The sequence below is a fragment of the Pelodiscus sinensis genome, chromosome 5, assembly GCF_052426305.1.
Source record: "Pelodiscus sinensis isolate ZL-2025 chromosome 5, ASM5242630v1, whole genome shotgun sequence".
Lineage (NCBI taxonomy): Eukaryota > Metazoa > Chordata > Testudines > Trionychidae > Pelodiscus > Pelodiscus sinensis.
The window spans coordinates 108471327-108491325 of record NC_143056.1 but is presented as its reverse complement, the minus strand read 5'-3'; the positions used below and the strand labels follow the sequence as shown (position 1 = coordinate 108491325).

General features: G+C 43.0%; 1 protein-coding gene across 6 annotated transcripts in view; it reads right to left on the bottom strand.

The window, feature by feature from the left end:
* Positions 1-9706, bottom strand: part of STK33 (serine/threonine kinase 33) — a 115277-nt gene extending 105571 nt beyond the window's left edge. The window contains exon 1 of one of the 6 annotated variants that reach the window (XM_075928001.2): positions 9464-9706. In XM_075928001.2, coding sequence (XP_075784116.1) covers positions 9464-9594 — 131 coding nt within the window. In that variant the 5' untranslated portion in view covers positions 9595-9706. Of the gene's footprint in view, positions 1-9205; positions 9443-9463 lie in introns of those variants that run through there. The other 5 variants (XM_075927997.2, XM_075928000.2, XM_075927996.2 and 2 more) reach the window with 5 other exon arrangements.
* Positions 9707-19999: the final 10293 nt, after the last annotated feature.

Sequence of the window (19999 nt, the reverse complement as noted above, 5' to 3'; positions counted from 1 at the left end):
TATTTGGGCTTCATTTGCATACTCACGTTCCAACGCTGTGCCGATCAGGCTCAGCACTGAAAGTGCAAGTAAAGTGTAGGTATGGCTCTGCCGCGTTTCTGCCGACAATGGGGGCTTTTTCGGCAGATCCTGTACTCCTCAAAAAATGAGTAAAGGATCTGCTGAAAAAGCCCCTGCTGTCGGCAGAAACGCGTCAGAGCCATGGCTACACTTTACTTTCACTTTCGACGCGGAGCCTGATTGGCACAGTGTTGGAACGTGAGTATGCAAATGAAGCCTGGGATATTTAAATCCTGGGCTCATTTAAACTGTTAGCAGAGGGATGCAGTCTAGACGTAGCCGTAGCCTAAGGCACTGCAGCCTGGGAATGAAGTCAGATCAGAGCTTCCCAGCACTACTCAGTCTCAGGAAGCCTCTGCAGCTTTTTTGGAAGCCAGGTTCCTCCTGCTCCACAGACTGAGCAAGAGTGAGTGTCTTCCTCCACCTCCCTGTGCTCTTATTTATATAGTCCCATCTGGCTCTGAAATTATCTGCAGTCTCACCTGTGGCTGCCTACCACTCAGCCTCCCTAGACTGGTTTTAACTCTTATTGGGCCAGTACAAGGCAGACTCCCCATCACAGATACTATCACAAATATACCATTCTATGACACCCACATTGGACAATTTTCAAATTACAGCTGAATAGCCTCCTTTATTTCTTCAATTTTCTGCATGATTTAAAGAGTTAAACATCATTTGAAGCAGATAATTAATCAAGACTACAAGAAGCCTAGCAGAAATTGTGGATGAATCTTTAACTAAAGATGATTTTGCATATCTATAAAAAGTGAAAATTAACAAAGAAATACCAAAAAGAACACTTAGATGTCTTCATGAAGGAAAAAAGAATGGTCTTTGAAAAAAGGTGTAAAATGTGTTCCTTTTTTCCTCATACATATGAAATATAACGCAATTCATCTGAAATACCCTAGAAATGTATTAATTATTAGGGCCAGGGAAAATCTTCTGCGATAAAAAGACCATCATCCATCCCCGCATATTCAGTCTTTTCCCATATCGACTATTGATACTGCATGTATCAGTGCAGACCTTAGCTCTAAATGTGTTTTATAGGTAATTAAAATATTTTAGATATTCCAGTCATTTCCATTTATTTCTAATAAGTTCTTAAAGATAATTAATTCCATTCTTGACTCACCAAAATCAGTTTTCCACAAGTCAGAATTATAATAATGTATTATATAAAACTAAAATTCTTAATACTTTCAGTTCTCCAGCTGAAGGGTTTGCCACAAGGTTTGAATAAAAGGCAAGTTCAACAAACAGAATAAAAAATCAATTTCATAATGTCATTCAAGGGAATTTAATCCATTTACACTAAGACTGAATTTGGATGCATGATCTATCCCTCAAAGCGAAGAGAAGTTCTGTAGAACAGACAAGGGCTAAAACAATGGTCTTCAACACTGCAATAATTTGAAAAAAAAAAAAAGTCCACATGCTCATGTCACAAGCTCTGGACATATTCCATCTGTAGTATTGCTGGAGCCATGTTGGTCCCAGGATATTAGAAAGACAAGATGGTTGGTCCAGAAGTGGGTCCAATAAAAGGTATTACCTCACCCATTTTTATCACTATGACCATATTTTCATCTCCAGAAAAATCAGATGAGACCAAAACTCCAGTATACTTGTATAAACTGCAAATGAGGAATATTTGTCACTCAGGTAAGCACATCTATACTATTTTTCATCTAGCTAGCATGAGTATCAATAATAGCAATGAAAACATGGTGGCACAGGCTTCAGCATGGACAAGCAACCCATGTACACAACAGGGGCAACTAACATAAGAGGAAACCCATGCCGCCATGTCTTCATTGCTATTGTTACCAACTCTAGCTAGATAAAGCTAGTATGTGTATTCCTAGACATGTTATATTCACACCTTCCCTTGCAAAACAGACATGCTCTAAGACTTTGGTTAGTTTCTCTAGCGATTGTGAAAACTAATATTTTTAGACATTCAAGGAAAGAATTCTTATCTCTGGGTCCCTGGACAAATAGAAATTACTACACAAGAAACCTAATCTCATTCTACAATCTCATCCTACTCTCATTGGAGTGAATGGGAATTTTCTTGGTTACTGTAGAGAAAGAAATAATCAATGAGGTAGAAAATTTACAGATGATACAAAATTGCTCAAGGTAGTTAAATCCAAAGCAGACTGTAAAAGCTTCAAAAGGATCTCTCAAAACTGGGTGACTGGGTCTCAAAATGGCAGATGAAATTCTATGTTAATAAATGCAAAGTAATGCACGTTGGAAAATATAATCCTAACCATGTATATAAAATTCTGGGTATGAATTAGGGATATTAAGGATCTGCCACATCTCTCACCAAGGCTGGGAAATTTCTGCTTGGAAAAGAGATAACTACAGAGGGATATGATAAAAGTCTGTAAAATCATGATTGGTGTGGAGAAAGTAGATAAGGAAAAATTATTTATTCCTTCCTATAAAGCAAGAAATAGGAGTCACCAAATTAAATTAACTGGCAGGTTTTAAACAAACAAAAGGATGTATTTCTGCACACAACAAACTCGACTGGTGGAACGCCTTGATATAGGATGTTATGAAGGCCAAGATTACAAAAGGGTTCAGAAAGATCAATTCATGGAGAATAGATTCATCAATGGCTATTAGCTAGGATGGACAGAGATGGTCTCCCTAGCCTGTTTGTCAGGACTGGGAATGATTGAGAGAGGAGGGATCACTTGATGAGCCCCTGTTTTGTTCATTCCCTCTGGGACACCTGGCATTGACCACTGACAAAAGACAGGATACTGGTTTAGATGGACTTTTGGTAGTACACCTTGGCTGTGTCTAGACTGGCCAGTTTTTCCGGAAAATCAACCGCTTTTCCGGAAAAACTTGCCAGCTGTCTACACTGGCTGCTTGAATTTCCGCAAAAGCACTGACTTCCTACTGTAAGAAATCAGCGCTTCTTGCAGAAATACTATTCTGCTCCCGTTCAGGCAAAAGTCCCTTTTGCGCAAAGCTTTTGCGCAAAAGGGCCAGTGTAGACAGCTCAGATTTGTTTTCCGCAAAAAAGCCCCGACTGCGAAAATGGCGATTGGGGCTTTTTTGCGGAAAAGTGCTTTTGCGGAAAATCATCCGTGCCAATCTAGATGCTTTGTTCCGAAAATGCTTTTAACGGAAAATTTTTCCGTTAAAAGCATTTCCGAAAAATCATGCCAATCTAGACGCAGCCTTTATGTATTAGAAAGATCAGTGCATATTTCAAAATATTTTTTAAAAAATCCTAATCCAGCAAATTCTTATCTTAAAAATACTTTGGGCCTGGAATTGTATTCAGTTTTATGCTTAATGCCTAGGACAATGGGACTAACATACAGTAGAACAATGGTTCTCAAACTTTTTGGCCCATGGCCCACTCCACTCAATGCAAACCTTTCCAGCGACCACCAGCCAACCACCCATGATGACAAAATGGGTCCAGGAGGGGGTAGAAGCATGGGGTCTGGACAGGAAGTAGGGTGTAGGCAGGCCTGCTGACAGGAGGGCAGAGGGGACAATTGCCATGAGGCCCAGCCATTCAAAGGGGCCCAGAGCTCCATGAAATGCCGCGGGAGTGCCCAAATGCCATTCTGTACAGCTTTGAGGGCTACGTGGGCCCAGCACCACGGTCTGGGCAGTGCTAAGAACTGACTGCTCTTGGCCTCACCGGGGCTCACTGTGGCTATCAGTGCAGCTGGATACAGGAACAGGCTGAGAGTGGAGGAATCTGGGTAGGAGGGAGGGTGCAGGAGTGGGCTGGCGTGGGAGGGGTCTGGTTGGGAGGGAGGGTGCAGGAGCAAGGGAGGGTATTGGAGTGAGGTGAGGATATGGGAACACAGTGGAGGGATGTGCAGGGGAGGGCTGAGAGGTCTGAGTATGCAGGGGATGGGGGGCGCTTACCTGGCTTCCCTCCCCCCACCACGCCCAGGCACTGCCTCTGCTACTCCCATTGGCCATGATTACAGCCAATGAAAACAGTGGGGAAAACTTCCAGACAGCAGAAAGCTGGTTCTGGCGTTCCAACCTTGTGGTGGGCACACAGGGCTGGAGCACCAGTGCAGGCTCCATGCTGCAGGGCACCTGAGCCTCCAGCCACAGCCTACCTATAATGTCCATGGATTGCACTTCGACAACGATTGCATTAAAAACATAAATGATGAAAAAGATAAAGTTTAAAAAAGATTTTACAAGGAAACAGTTTCTATGCCTGTTTAATTTAATTTAGAATGGTAAAAAGTAGCATTTTTATTCTGCATGGTAAAGCTTCAAAATTGTATTGTCAGTCAATGTTCAGCTGTAAACTTTTGAAAGAAACACCATAATGCTTTACAGACAGTCCCCGGGTTACGTCGGTCCGACTTACTTCGGACCCCAAGTTACGAACCCCACTGTCACCGCCTCTGGCGGCGCGGGGGGCGCTTCCCCCCAGCAGACCAGGGAGACGCGGAGCTAGCGCCCCCCACCCCCCAGCAGACCAGGGAGACACGGAGCGGCTTTTCTCGCCGCTGAGGACGCGGGCGGCGGGACCGCCAAGACACACCGCGGTCCCACCGCCCGTGTCCTCCGCAGCGAGAAAAGCCGCTCCGTGTCTCCCTGGTCTGCTGGGCATGGGGGGGGGCGCACTAGCTGCGCTCCCCCCCAGCAGACCAGGCTTTTCTCGCCAGCGCCTGGGGTAGAGCAGCTGGGGGGCTGCTGGGTTGGTCCCACAGCGCCGAGGTGCAGCGCTACTGGACCAACCCAGCAGCACCCCAGCTCCTCTGTCCCAGGCGTCCCCAAGTTAGCCGCTGCTGAAACTATCAGCGGCTGACTACAGGAAGCCCGAGGCAGAGCTGCTCTGCCCTGGGCTTCCTGGAATCAGCCGCTGATCAGTTTCAGCAGCGGCTGACTTGGGGACACCTGAGGTAGAGCAGCTGGGGTGCTGCCGGGTTGGTCCCTGCAGCGCCAACGTGCGGCGCTGTGGGGACCTACCCGGCAGCGCCCCAGCTGCTCTGTCCCAGGCGTCCAGATTCAGCCGCTGTTGAAACTGATCAGCGGCTAATTCCAGGAAGCCCGGGGCAGAGCAGCTCTGCCTCGGGCTTCCTGTAGTCAGCAGCTAGTCAGTTTCAGCAGCGGCTGACTTGGGAACACCTGGGGCAGAGCAGCTGGGGTGCTGCCGGGTTGGTCCAGTAGCGCCGAGGAGCAGCGCTGCGGGACCAACCCAGCAGCACCCCAGCTGCTCTGCCCCAGGCGTGTCCGATTCAGCTGCTGCTGGTCAGTTTCAACAGCGGCTGAATCTGGATGCCAGTTCCAACTTACATACAAATTCAACTTAAGAACAAACCTACAGTCCCTATCTTGTACGTAACCCGGGGACTGCCTGTATTCAGTTATGAACAACCTCCATTCCTGTGGTGTTTGTAACTTTGAGGTTCTACCATAAAATAAAGTTTAAAAAATAATTTCAGAAAGAACAACTAAAGGACTGGTGAGAGGGGATTGTATTTGATAGAAACAGAGGATTCAATATCAGAAAGCCTAATATAAATGTAATTATAATCTCAAGAAATGACATTTCTCTAATCTGCAAAAGGCTTGAAAGTTGTTTTAAATGAACATTTTTTTAGTAATGGGGCTTAGGTAACTGACAATAGAGGTTATAAATATGCATCTTGGAAAAGAGCTTCAATAGAAATAACGTGGAATTTTTATATCCACAGTTGCATACACTGATATAAAGAGGAAAACACAAACTGCTATGCACACCAACAAGGTAAGGGAGCAATAGCCAACCTAAGCAAGTGAGTGGGCCGCATAATTGTCGTAACCAATACAATCTCCCAGAATAGGGCAGTTTTGCTAACTGCACTTGCATACCTAGAATTTGCATGGTGTGCCAACAAAGTAGCAGCACTTTGGACGCAGAGTGGCCCTTATGCTGCAGGTTGCCTGCCACTGATATACAAATAATTTTCAAACAGTGGCACCTGAAACTTCACACTCCATCACAGATAGGCTTTAACAGTACTATTCCACTGAGTGTAAAGAGCAAATGCTAATACTTGAATTCTTAAGACCCTTTTGGTTTACTATAGACAGAGAATGTGAAATATTTAGTGTGGGCTAAATTGAGCATCAAGTACATTCAGTTTTTTGATTGCAAATTGATCTCACAGCAGGCTATCAGTGCCATTTCAGATAAGCATTTCATTAAGATGCATACATAGCTCTTCATAACTTTTAACTATGTTCAACAAAACATTGAGGACAGAAAGTAGTTAAGTCTTGTAGGCTATCCTTAAATTCCAGAAAGGGCATTTAACATAAGACGGCCTCTTTCTTGTTGTCTTTTATACACAATGCTGCATTTTTGCGAGATTTAAGATGACAAGTAACTGGAAATTAGAAAAAAATAGTTCATTATTCTACAGCAAGGACACAAAAATTATATTAGTCTATTGTCTCATATTCTAAAACCCTGCAGTCATGACATTATTTTAATATTTCAGGAAGGATTTAATAATCAGAACTGTACATCTTAATAAACTGCTGGAGGAAAGGTGTATTCATCTAGTATAATAGTCTGGAAAACCTAGAAGTTTTATCTGCCTATCCAGATGCCATGCTGATCTAGCACAAGTAAACAAACATTTCAAATGAAACAGAAAAAGTATAGGAAAGTTATTATTTTGGATTGGGCTGGACAAAGTAAAAAAAACACACACAAGTGAACCTTGTTGGAAGGCAGTCATTTTCAACTGCAATTTTACAAACACCCACTAATTATATCTACTTAATTGCCATTATCATAGCAACCAGGATATTTTCTAATAGAGATTTATCATTTTCCAACTAATTTACATTAAGGATCAGAAATTAATGGCTATAATGCAAACAAAAATAACTGCCAAATAAAATTCACAAGTCTAGGTATTTCTGTGAATGAATTAAAAAAAAATCAGTCTTGGTGGCATAAAACACACAAATGTGTCCTCACTCCTATTGTAGCATTAGTTAAATTTTTACAGAATTATTAAATATTTTATATTTGTTTTAAATCAGTAATAAATGTTTTAACTGAATTTAGTGTTTACAAAATATACTAAATGGATTTCTGGAAAATGGTATCCCTCGAAGCAATGGCAGCAATAGTTGATCAGACTAGCCTTGGCCTAGAGACCAGGTCTAAAAAGTCTCCATCCTAACTCAACTCTTAGCCGCTGTACTGTTACCAGAATAACAGTTCTTTGAGGTGGTGGTGGGGGATGAGAAGCAGGAGACTCAACATAAAAACTCAGAGAAATTTGTTTTCTAAAGTGTATTTTTAAAAGTTCCTATAATGTGTCACATTAGCAAAAGTTTTGTCTCTTATGGCAATCCTCCTTTAACAATATAATCTTCTAACTGCCTTGCTAGAGAAAGTTTTCACATCTGGAACAGTTGAAGAAAATTGTTGATGCCCACAACCCAAAATAATCTGATTAGACTGTGAGCTCCAACATGGGGCTGAGGATGAAAACTTTGGGGTGTAGAAGGGGGCTCTGTCTTGAGGGTGGGGGTCAGGGATGGGGCATAAGGGGCTTACCTTGAGCGACTCCCAATCAACAGAACTGCGAAGATGCAACAGCAGGTTTCCTGCCTCTCCTTACACCACATATCATGCTGCATCCCAGAAGCAGCCAGCAGCAGGTTCCCTCAATGGGAGTGCAGAGTTAGCGCTCAGGGCAGGAGCAGTGCACTGAGCCCTGTGCACACCCTTCCTCCCCTCACCTAGGAGGCAGGTCTGCTGCCATCCACTTCTGGGCGCTGCACAGTCTGTGGTGCCAGGTCAGGCAGGTAGCTGCCTTAGCAGCCCCAAACTGATAACCCTGCCGCAACCCAGTACTGAGTAATGACAAGTAGTCTGAAATACACTGATCTAGGAGGTCAGCATAGCTCTGTAGTATTTGACAGGTAAGTGAAGTTTCAGAAGAGCACAAAACTTTAAGGCTCTGCAGACCATTAGATCAGAGGGGTTGTCTTTGTTTTAAATTTAATTACAATAGAATTGTAGATTTTAAATTAGGTATTTAGAAAATAGAGGACTTTCACCATTACGTTCTTTTAAGGAAGGGCATTTTACACAAAAATGTAAGTGCCCTTTTAACAAACCATATATTTGCTTCATTTCTCAAGACCTATTATGCATTCTGCCCACCTGTTTTATTTTGAAGACAACCTTTACCTATATCTTTCAGCTGAAAATACTGCTTTAATGAAATTTGTTAACATTAACCTTATTTCAAAACAGAAAACAGTGACAGTCTTTATACAATCCAACTGATTTGAAAACAAGTGCCAGCAGCAGCAGCAGGACTTAGAGCTGTTCTGAAGTCTCCTTCCTCAATTGCTTATAAATAGTTTTACTATTACGATGGAATTTACCAACTTAATTGGGGCAGGCAGGGGCTGCAGTGTCATACAAAACCAGAAGCCGATGACTTGGCCTTGACAATATCTGTACAAATGCAGGGCTGCACTGGCAACAACCCCGTCATGCCTAACAACTGAAACCCGAATGAAGCCATGGTGTTTCCACGCTGCACGTTGAATGCAGACGAACTTTGAGGAGATATAGTCTGCAGGGGCACGCCCGCGTCTTGAGGACGCACCAGAGAGGAGTCGGTAGCAAAACCAGCTCCGCTCTCTGGGTTTACCTACAAGGATCAAGCCATGAAATCGCAGTCCCACTTCCCACGTGAGCGCAGCTGCACCGAAAACCGCCACCCCCGCCGCAAGCAAGGGGGCTGGAACAAAAGCCCGCTCAGCGCCCACTGCTGCCTCACAGGCAGCCCCGAGGCCGGGCACAGGCCTCTGCCCCTGCCGCCGAAGCGCCCCGCGTAAGGGCGCGCTGGAACTTCCGAGCGGTGCCCAAGGATGGCGGGCGGCTGGGCGGGCGGAGCAGGGCGCCAAGGGCGATCACAGCGACGCGGCGCCGCTTTCCAGCCCTCGCAGGCAGGCGGGGGGACCCCTGGTCCAGCTGAGCGGCGGGGCGGGCAGCGAGAACAGGAGCCGGGCGGGTGGGGACAGCCTGAGAGCCGGGGCGCGCCCGGAGCTGTGACCCACCCGCCCGGCAGGGGCCGCAGGCCGGGGAGGCTGCGCTTACCTCTCCGCGCCCAGCGGGGGCCGGGGCCGCGCGATACCGCCCTGCAGCGCCGGGCTCAGAGCACGGCCCGCGGCGCAGCAGCTGTCCGGTTCTGGCAGGCTGTGCCGCCGGGGCAGAGACCGGGGCTGCCCCACCCGCGCTGCAGGGGGCCCGGCCCGGCCTGCGCATCCAGGGCGTTGCCACAGCAACCGGACAACGTGCGAGCTCCCGCTCGGCCGACTCTAGCCCCCGGGAACTCGGGCCGCGCCGGGCACTCACCCCGGCCCCGCTCGTCCCCCGCCGCCCTCGGGCCCGGCCGCCGGCCGCTCGCTCGCTCGCTCGGAAACTTTTCGCTCGGCCCCTGCCCGGGAACTGCACAGGGTACAGGGGCCGCGCGGGGACAACCTCATCAGAGCGCGGAGCCGCTGGTCCCCTCCGCGGGCCGAGCTGCCGGGGGCGGGAGGAGGAGGGACGCCCGCCCTGAGAGTCACAGATATACTCCCCCCGGCTGTGGTGGGCAAAGGGGTTCCCCCCTCACAGTCCCTGCCCCACACTGCTGGGGCAGGATCCTCCCCGCACCTCAGCCCCTCACTGGCGGGAAGAGGTTCCCCCCCTTCACAGATGCAGGAGGTTAACTTCTAAACGGCACACGAAACTGACATTAGCTGGATGCTGTCAATTCAAAACGGGGGGCAACACTCTCGGGGATGCCAGATTACACCCCATCTGCCTATGGCCAGATGTTGCTGTCGGTCCAATGTTAGCCAAGGGTGCTGAATCTGCCTTTGGTTTGCAAATGCAGTACAGTACTTCAAGGTACTGTGCTTGAGAACTTGTGCAAATTAAAGGCATGATTGTAAGGGCACTTAAGCAGAAATTGTAGAATCATCCTTACAATGTAATCTGTAGTATTGTAGTACATTACCAAACATACAATTTAGCTTTTAAAATTCAAAAGGTGTATGTTAGACTAAATTATAAGCATATTTTAAGTCTTGAAATACAAAATATTTGTTTACATACAGTATTGTAAGAAAGAAAATAGAATCCAAGACAAGTTTATGTGCAGAAACACTTCCTTATAAAACAAAATTGTGAATAATTGTCATTTGCTATACAACCTACATGAATTAAAGCAACCATATTCTATATTCACATATATGTACAATGGAGTATTACTTTGAATTATTATAGGCAGTATATCACTGAAATAATAGATTGTGGTATTGTGACCTTTCACAAGTCAAAGGACAGGACAAGGAGTAATGGGCTTAAGGTGCAGCAGGGGAGGTTTAGGTTGGACATTAGGAAAAAATTCCTAACTGTCAGGGTGGTCAAATATTGGAATAAATTGCCAAGGGAGGTGGTGGAATCTCCCTCTCTGGAGATATTTAAGAACAGGTTAGATAGACATCTGTCAGGGATGGTGTAGACGGAGCTTGGTCCTGCCTTGAGGGCGGGGGGCTGGACTCGATGACCTCTCGAGGTCCCTTCCAGAACTATGATTCTATGAAGTTCCAAATCCTTGTCACCATTATCATAGGTAAAGTATATTTACATTAGATAAACATACTGATCTAGATCTAGTAGACTAATACTTAATCTACAGTCAGAGAATGTATTATGTACTGTTTACTATAATCTACTATGGTAACTGCAGTGATTACACTATAACCTATAATTGCTTAGCTTTTACAGATGACAGATCAAAACAAAATGCTGTAGTCAGTATACTGTAACACTAGCAACTATTGCTTTTGTCAGTTTTTCTAGTGTGTGCAGCAGTTAAGGTTTAAAAAAAGGGTTGATTTAACAAAAAGTTACATTAAAAATGCCTTTATGCTTGTTATTTATTCATTTTTAGTTTTTAAACCATTTTTAAAACATTTTACTTTAGAAAGTGAGCACTATGCATGTATTAATTGCACTTCTTTAACAGCAATTATTTTGAAGTGTGCATATGCTAGACTATTGGCACTTTCCTCTTCCTACTCCTTTTCTTACTGTGGTTTATTTAATGAAAAGGCAAAACTAATAATGTTGTATACAGCTAAACATAATCCTGGTATCATGCTGATGGTTGCAGTATACTATACTTCAATAGAAATTATACTAATTTCTATACTTTGTTCTGTCAGTGCAATCCAATCATGATGTAAAATGCACCTTATACTTTGGTGCTTGGACCATTTAAAACAGAGAGGGTCAATAATGTTAATTTATGCAGTGGTTTTGTGACTAGAGCAAAAATATATTTAAGCCTGAGATCTCCGCACGTATTCTCACTTGGGACCGATACAAGATTTGAACCAGGAGGTGAAAAGTTCTTTAGTTAGATTAATCTGAATAAAGAAAATAACTGTTTATTTTTAAAATCTTCAGAGGGATAGCTTTGTTAGTCTGTACAGAATAAACTTTAAAAACAACAAATAGTATTTAAAATGCTACCAGACTAACAAAACATGTAGATGGTATCATGAGCTTTCGTGGGCACAGCCCATTTCTTCAGATGATGAGAATGTTGTTTTTAATTTTTCAAACATGGTCTCAAAGATATTAATGGAAGGCACATGTATTAAAATTGGAGTTTGGGGGAATGCTGTGGTTTAACCTACCCAGGAACCAACTGAAATGTAAAGAGAACATTGCAGTTTTTTTAAGAATGGAGCATTTTTAAAAGTTTACTCTGCAAAAGTTATTGATTACTTTAATCTCAGAGAGGTAGCTGTATTTGCAAACTAGTCTGTTTATGTGCCAAAGGATAAATGGACACACAAGAGACATCAAGAAAAATAACATACAAATACAGTAGGAAAACGCTTTAACCTCCCTGGACACTCAGTAATGGATTTAAAAGCAGCCATCCTTCTACAAAAACTTCAAAACCAGACTACAAAGAGAAACAGCAGAGCAGCAAGGCCGTTTTCCCTCTCTTGGCATTCACACCTCCCCATCAGCTGCCAAGAGTGAGTCACATCCACACTGATTGAATTGGCCTCCTTAACACTTGATGGCTGCGTCTAGATTGGCATGATTTTCCGGAAATGCTTTTATCGGAAAACTTTTCCGTTAAAAGCATTTTCGGAACAGAGCGTCTAGATTGGCATGGACGCTTTTCCGCAAAAGCACTTTTTGCGGAAAAGCGTCCATGCCTATCTAGACGTGCTTTTCCGCAAAAAAGCCCCGATCACCATTTTCGCGATTGGGGCTTTTTTGCAGAAAACAAATCGGAGCTGTCTACACTGGCCCCTTTGCGCAAAAGCTTTTGCCCAAACGGGAGCAGAATAGTATTTCCGCAAGAAGCACTGATTTCTTACAGTAGGAAGTCAGTGCTTTTGCGGAAATTCAAGCGGCCAGTGTAGACAGATGGCAAGTTTTTCCGGAAAAGCGCCTGATTTTCCGGAAAAACTGGCCAGTCTAGACACTGCCGATAAGTAACTCCCTTCTTTTGATATACTAGTGTGTACACACACACACACACACACGCACACACATACTATCTATATCCCTGTTGCTGTAATTTCCATTCCAACATGTCTGATGAAGTGGTTTTTACCCACGAAAGCTTATGCATAAATAAATCAGATAGTCTTTAAGGTGCCACGTGACTCCTTGATGTTTTTTAAATATTTTAGTAAAACATTGCACAGAAAATTAATTTGTCCTCCAAAGTGTAAGTGTTTCAAATTTGGAGACTAAATTTAATCATTAAAGTGTGAAACAAAAGGATATGATTCTGGGTTTTTTTGTGTGTGTGCAAATCTCAATTCAGCCTTAATTACAGGAGTTGCTACTTCTGCTTCCATTACCATGAGCTGAGATACAGTAGATTCTATTACTAATTCTCAATGGAGGTTTTCTATAATCTTAGAAATAGAGAGGTAGCCATGTTAGCTTTTCCTTTTGTTTTTGCAAGATCAGACTATGTAGCACTTTAAAGACTAACAAGATGGTTTAATAGGTGATGAGCTTTCATGGGCCTCAGACCTGAGGAAGTGGGTCTGGCCCACGAAAGCTCATCACCTATTAAACCATCTTGTTAGTCTTTAAAGTGCTACATAGTTTTTCCTTTTGTTTTTATAGTCTTAGGCTGTGTCTACATTGGCGCGATCTTGCGCCAAAGCGGCCACTTTTGCGCAAAAACATGCTGCCTGTCTACACTGGCGGGGAGTTCTTGCACAAGAAATTCATGTTGCCTGTCTACACTGGCCTCTTGCACAAGAACAGTTGTGCAAGAGGGCTTATTCCTGAGCGGGAGCATCGTAGTTCTTGCGCAAGAAGCACTGATTTCACACATTAGAACGTCAGTGTTCTTGCGCAAGAAGATGGCAAGAGGCCAGTGTAGACAGGCAACATGAATTTCTTGCGCAAGAAAGCCCGATGGTTAAAATGGCGATTGGACCTTTCTTCCGCAATAGAGCGTCTACACTGGCACGGAAGCTATTGAGCAAAAGCCCATCTCTTGCACAAAGGCACATGCCAGTGTAGACGCTCTCTTGCGCAAATACTTTAACGCAAGAATTCTTGCATTAAAGAGTATTTGTGCAAGATCATGCCAAGGTAGACATAGCCTTAGAGTGTAGGAATGCTGCGTAGGTATTGAACCATAACTGTGTATTCCCCATCTCCATCCCAACTTTGCATTAATCAATTCTGCTTGTCCAATTTGCATAAGCATTGTACACCTCTCTCTCAATAACCATACAGTGTGTGAATCCCTTATATTCTGTCTGACAGGTATTGTTAGCCAATCAGAATGCAGAGATTTATATACTCACAACACAGTTATTTTTAATTTTTAATAACAGCACTGAAAGTATGCAAATTTCTCTATTCTGATTAGCTACTATAATCCCTCTCCTCTGATCATCTCTTCTAATCAGAATTCTTTAAGCTTTCTGCCAGCAACAAAGATGCCGTCTCAACTTTTTTCTTCCTTTGGAGGAAACATCAATTCTAAAAGTCATATTAAAGTCAAAGAAGAATAAGAATATAAAGCTGTTAGAGAGCCCATTTCTAGTTTTTGTACTTTTTTCTTCTTTTATATATAGCTCAATATTTTAAATTCCAGTCCATGGTATAGTAGCATGAACATACAAAAAAGGATGCTTCCTCTTAGCTCTGTATTAACCATGGGCTAGATCCTGCAGCTGGATCCACTGCACAGCTGCACCCAGGTGGATCCAGTTGTAGAGCTTAGCTTCATATTCTGGACTAGTAAACACTGGTCCAGTTATAAGTAGCTAATAGGTTTACTTATAATAACCACTTCAGCTTTTATCCAGAGAATTGATTCAGACCCAGGAGAATTTATCTAATAAACAGTAGCTATTCTCAAGTTATAATATTCATTAAGAATGTAAAATATAATTGTATTTTATTAATATGTAGATATGCTTTGTTCATTATGTTAAGTGGCAGTAGCAAACATGATCAACTACATTAAATTATTCAAATTTTTACTGCTTTTATGGTAGTAGCACGGTACATACAAATCTATTTTTCTTTTATTCACTAATTTTAACCAACATTAAAAGTTTGGCTACAAGGCTAATTTCTATAATTTGATAACTATAGGTTGATACTGGATCCTATAGAAATATTGCTTCTTCCTTTTTCAGATGATTGGTAAGAACTTTTGTTATAAAAAAAGTATATACTAAACATTTGTATTCCCAAAGAAGTTCATCACTTTGAGAGATGGTAAAACCACCAGGTACTGATCTCATGGCAACATTTATTCCTGCAGAAAAAAAGACAGAACTATGTAGCACTTTAAAGACTAACAAGATGGTTTATTAGGTGATGAGCTTTTGTGGGCCAGACCCACTTCCTCAGATCAATATGTGGAAGAAAATCGGCACAACCATAAAGTGATACAATCAAAAAAAATGAACGTATGTGAAATTGACAAATCAAATTTTAAAACAGAGTGGGAGTGAGGGGGGAAGGTTAGTGTCTGTGAGGTAATGACATAGGGGTGATATTAGGGGAAATTTCTGTGAGGTAATGACATTAGGGGTGATAATTGGGGAAGCTATCTTTGTAATGGGTGAGATAATTAGAGTCTTTGTTTAAAACCATATATAAAGTGTCAAATTTAAGCATGAATGACAATTCTGAAGCTACTCGGAAGTCTGGAGTTAAAGTCTCTTTGAAGCAATATGCATGTTTTAAGGTCATTGAGGGTATGTCTACACTACCCCGCTAGTTCGAACTAGCGGGGTAATGTAGGCATACCGCACTTGCAAATGAAGCCCGGGATTTGAATTTCCCGGGCTTCATTTGCATAAGCGGGGAGCAGCCATTTTTAAAACCCCGCTGGTTCGAACCCCGTGCAGCGCGGCTACACGGGGCTCGAACTAGGTAGTTCAAACTAGGATTCCTATTCCGAACTACCGGTACACCTCGTGGAATCTCGAGGTGTACCGGTAGTTCGGAATAGGAATCCTAGTTCGAACTACCTAGTTCGAGCCCCGTGTAGCCGCGCTGCACTGGGTTCGAACCAGCGGGGTTTTAAAAATGGCGGCTCCCCGCTTATGCAAATGAAGCCCAGGAAATTCAAATCCCGGGCTTCATTTGCAAGTGCGGTATGCCTACATTACCCCGCTAGTTCGAACTAGCGGGGTAGTGTAGACATACCCTGAGGGAATAGTCAGTCTGGCTGAAATGGCAAGCAACAGCTTTCCCTCTGTGAGAGAGTCTTATGTCTGTTTTGTGTGCATTGATTCTTTGGCGAAGTGTCTGAGACGTTTGTCCAATGTACATAGCAGACGGACACTTTAGGCACATGATGGCATAAATTATATTTCTGGATGAACAGGAATATGTGTTCTTGATCTTGTAACTGGCATGGTTAGGTCCAGTAATGGTGTTACAGAGTAAATATTTGGACAAAGCTGGCACCAGGTTTGTTGCAAAGGAAAGTTCCAGGGTTGGTATTAGTGTGATATGTCCTGTGGTGGTTGTAAGAATCATCCTGAGGTTAGGTGGTTGTCTATAGGAGTCTATGGGTCTGTCTCCCAGAGCCTCTTGGAGTGTAGTATCCTGTTCCAGTATAGGTTGTAGTTTATTGATAATGCGTTGGACAGGTTTAAGTTGAGGGCTATAGGTGATGACAAGTGGTGTTCTATTGTTAGTTTTCCTGGGTCTATCTTGAAGTAGATGGTTCCTGGGTATTCGTCTGGCTCTTTCAATTTGCTTTTTTATTTCTCCGGGTGGGTAATTGAGGTTTATAAATGCTTGGTAGAGATCCTGAAGTTTCTGGTCTCTGTCAGTGGGATTTGAGCAGATGCGATTGTATCTAAGGGCTTTGCCATAGACGATGGATCGTATGGTGTGTCCTGGAGGGGAGCTAGAGGCATGTAGGTAACTGTAGGAGTCATAGGAGTCAGTGGGTTTTCTGTAGAGAGTGGTATCTAATTTATCATTGGTGATTTGTACTGTGTTGTCCAGGAAATGGATCTCTCATGTAGAATGGCCCAGGCTGAGATTGATGGGGGGGTGTAGGTTGTTAAAGTCTCTGTGAAATGTATCCAGTGTTTCTTGGCCATGGGTCCAGATCATAAAGATGTCATTGATGTAGCCTAAGTAGAGAAGGGGTAAAAGGAGATGGAATCTGAGGAAATGTTGTTCTAAGTCAGCCATAAAGATGTTAGCGTACTGTGGGGCCATGCGGGTACCCATGGCTGTGCTACTGATCTTACTACATCTGTGGTAGCAAGGATGGCATTATCAGGGAGGTTATCGATGTTTTGTAGTTTTCTCAGGAAGTCAGTAGTATCTCAGAGATAGCTGGGAGTGTTGGTTGCGTAGAGTTTGAGAAGAGAGTCTACATAGCTAGATAATCCAGTAGTGAGCGTGCCGATACCTGAGATGATGGGGCGTCCGGAGTGTCCAGGTTTATGGATTTTGGGAAGCAGATAGAACAATCCTGGTCGGGGTTCAGAAGGTGTGTCTGTGTGGATTTGGTCCCAAATAGAGGTAGGGAATTTTTTAAGGAGACAGCGTAGTTTCTTTTGGTATTCTGAAGTAGGATCAGAGGAGAGAGGTTTGTAAAATGTGGTGTTGGAGAGTTGTCTAGTTGCCTCCTGGTCATAGTTGGATTTATTCATAATGACCACCGCACCGCCTTTGTGAGCTGATTTGATTATAATGTCCGGGTTGTTTTTGAGACTCTGGATGGCATAGTGTTCAGCGCAGCTGAGATTGGATGTCGCTTGTTGTTTGTGAATAATGTCAGTCCGTGAATCGTTGCAGAAGCATTGTATATAGAAATCCAGATTGTAATTCCGACCATCAGGGAGTAACTCTTGACAGAAAAAAAATACCTTTGGGACTTAAGGCACTAATAACTAAATGCAAATAATAACTACACATTTTCATTTGTGGATTTGTCAGTAATAGTCCCCATGCTAAAAATATTAATGTATGTCACTTACACTGATACAAATAAAGATGCTTGAATTTTTTTCCATTAAAATTTTTTAAATAAAATCACACATGACAGGTTTTAATTGAAGGAAAATCTATTTTAGATTATTTTTTTTCACCAGCTCCTATCTTAATTGCTTTTTGACCTGAAGATATGAAATGTACACCTAAGGCTAATGCACTTTATACTATCTAATGCAATGATGAATTCCATGGATGTATTGGTTGGAAAGGACTAAGCTTTAATGTGGCTCCCCAAGTAAGAACCACATTTGAATGTTTTGATCCTAAACAGATAATATGAAACCCTTTCTACCCACCTTTTATCCTGGAATATAAACATGCACATTATAGTGAACAGATGTTGCATTTCTGTACAGCATATGACAGTAGTTTGAAGGAGTTTCTCTCATCATTTACTGCATTTTGTTAAATCTGAAATATCTTACCTGAACCATGATCGTAGAAGAGATAAAAAGGCTAAGGTAAATATACTGCTAAATTAATGAAGGGGCAAATAGAGGAGGAAGAAAATTATTATACTTAGAGTGATACTCTCAGGGCCTAAGCTCATGCCTATTGGAGTTGATGGGAGTCTTTCCAATGGTCCCTTGACTTTCAGAGATCTTCGAAAGGACCTGATATCTACCATTGAAAGTGAAAAGATTACCATTGACTTCAGTGAGAGTAGGATCCAGCCCTTAGAGAAATGATTAATCAAATCTTAAACTTGTTCTCTGTGTAGTTAAAATATTGAAACTTTATACACAAGAAAAAACTGTAAAAAAACAAATGGAGACTAAAAGCATTGATACATTCAGTACATATGGCTAGCATTCAAGTTAGATTTCAGACATGAACCATTCCATATCTGAAGTTTTAATTATTATTTAGCCTGAGGAAGACAATAGTTAAATTAATTCTCTCATGAATTAGTATGCACTGTTTCTTAAGAAGGCCAATTTGTTTTCTAACAAAAGCAATATTCTTGCGTGCAGCCACCTGTGTTCCATGGGTCCATTGTTATGTCAACCCAGGAAGGATTGGGACTTGGCCTGTAGGCCCCAGTAGTCATTGTGGATAACTCAGTTCACTACGTGCAGCTCTCTTCCCTCTGGGAGCTGTGACAGTGGTACCCAGGGACCAGCCTGTCTTCTTAAAACAAAGTATTGTTTATTTAAAACCAAACCCATTTCAGAGACAAAGGTCTCCAGACAGTAAACAGACTAGCTTCCAGGAGGACAGAGACATGGCTATGGCTTCCTATGTTCCAGCACTACATAGCTACTGAAACAGCCTTTGGCAACCATTGTAAATTAGCTTCAGGTGGTAGCTGAGTTAGTCTGTAACAGGAAAAACTTAAAAAACAACAAGTAGTCTGGTAGCACTTTAAAGACTAACAAAATATGTAGATGGGATCATGAGCTTTCATGGGCACAGCCCACTTCTTCAGATAACTGGAGTGTTGGATGTTGGTTCTGGGCTTCCAACACTCTGGTCATCTGAAGAAGTGGGCTGTGCCCACGAAAGCTCATGATACCATCTACATGTTTTGTTAGTCTATAAAGTGCTACTAGACTATTAGTTGATTGTAAATTAGAGCAGCTTTCTATCCCCTTGCCTCCCAAATTACAATTTGTGCCTCTTAACGATAGCCAAGATCAGGCTCCTTGAGTTGCAAATAAAAGCAATTACTCTGTTTAGAACTGAAAGGTTCCAAAATACCTCCTCTTCCTGTTGCATCTCCCTGTCTGCTTACATCATCTCCCTCTTCTCTGGGTGGGCCCCATCCAGCTAGCCCTCATCCAAACCCCAGGTCATTCATTTCACTGCTCTTACCATTAGCAGTTCCATGCACAATAACACTGACTGAGTCATTCTTATTCACATATATGCCCAGTTTGTGGCCCATACTGAGAAACTGCATTGAAGTCTTACGTACCCATTCTATGGAATGTTTTGAGTCCAGGGGAAGATTACATATTTCTAGTTTAATAGATGGTATCTGTTTACAAGGAAATAGGAATTTAAAATATATAAATGTTAATTAAACCAGGAGAGATGTTAATATTCATGTCTATTCCTAGGCAGTGGTCAGGAACTTATGGTCCAGGGACCGAATCCAGCCCCCAGTTTGTCTTGGTCCAGCCCCCCCAGGTTTGGAGTCCCACCCCCCAGCATCGGGGCAGCCTCCACAGCATCACCCAGGGTGCTGTAGCACTGTGGCTGGCTTCCTGCTGGGGGTAGGAATCCCCAAGCTTCACAGGCCAGAGTCAGGTAAGCCAGGGCTAGATCTAAACCATGGGCTCAGCTTGGCAGGAGAGAGAGGAGGGTAAGTGGCTCGCACAGTGCCCCTTCCTCTCCCCATGGCAGGGCAACAAA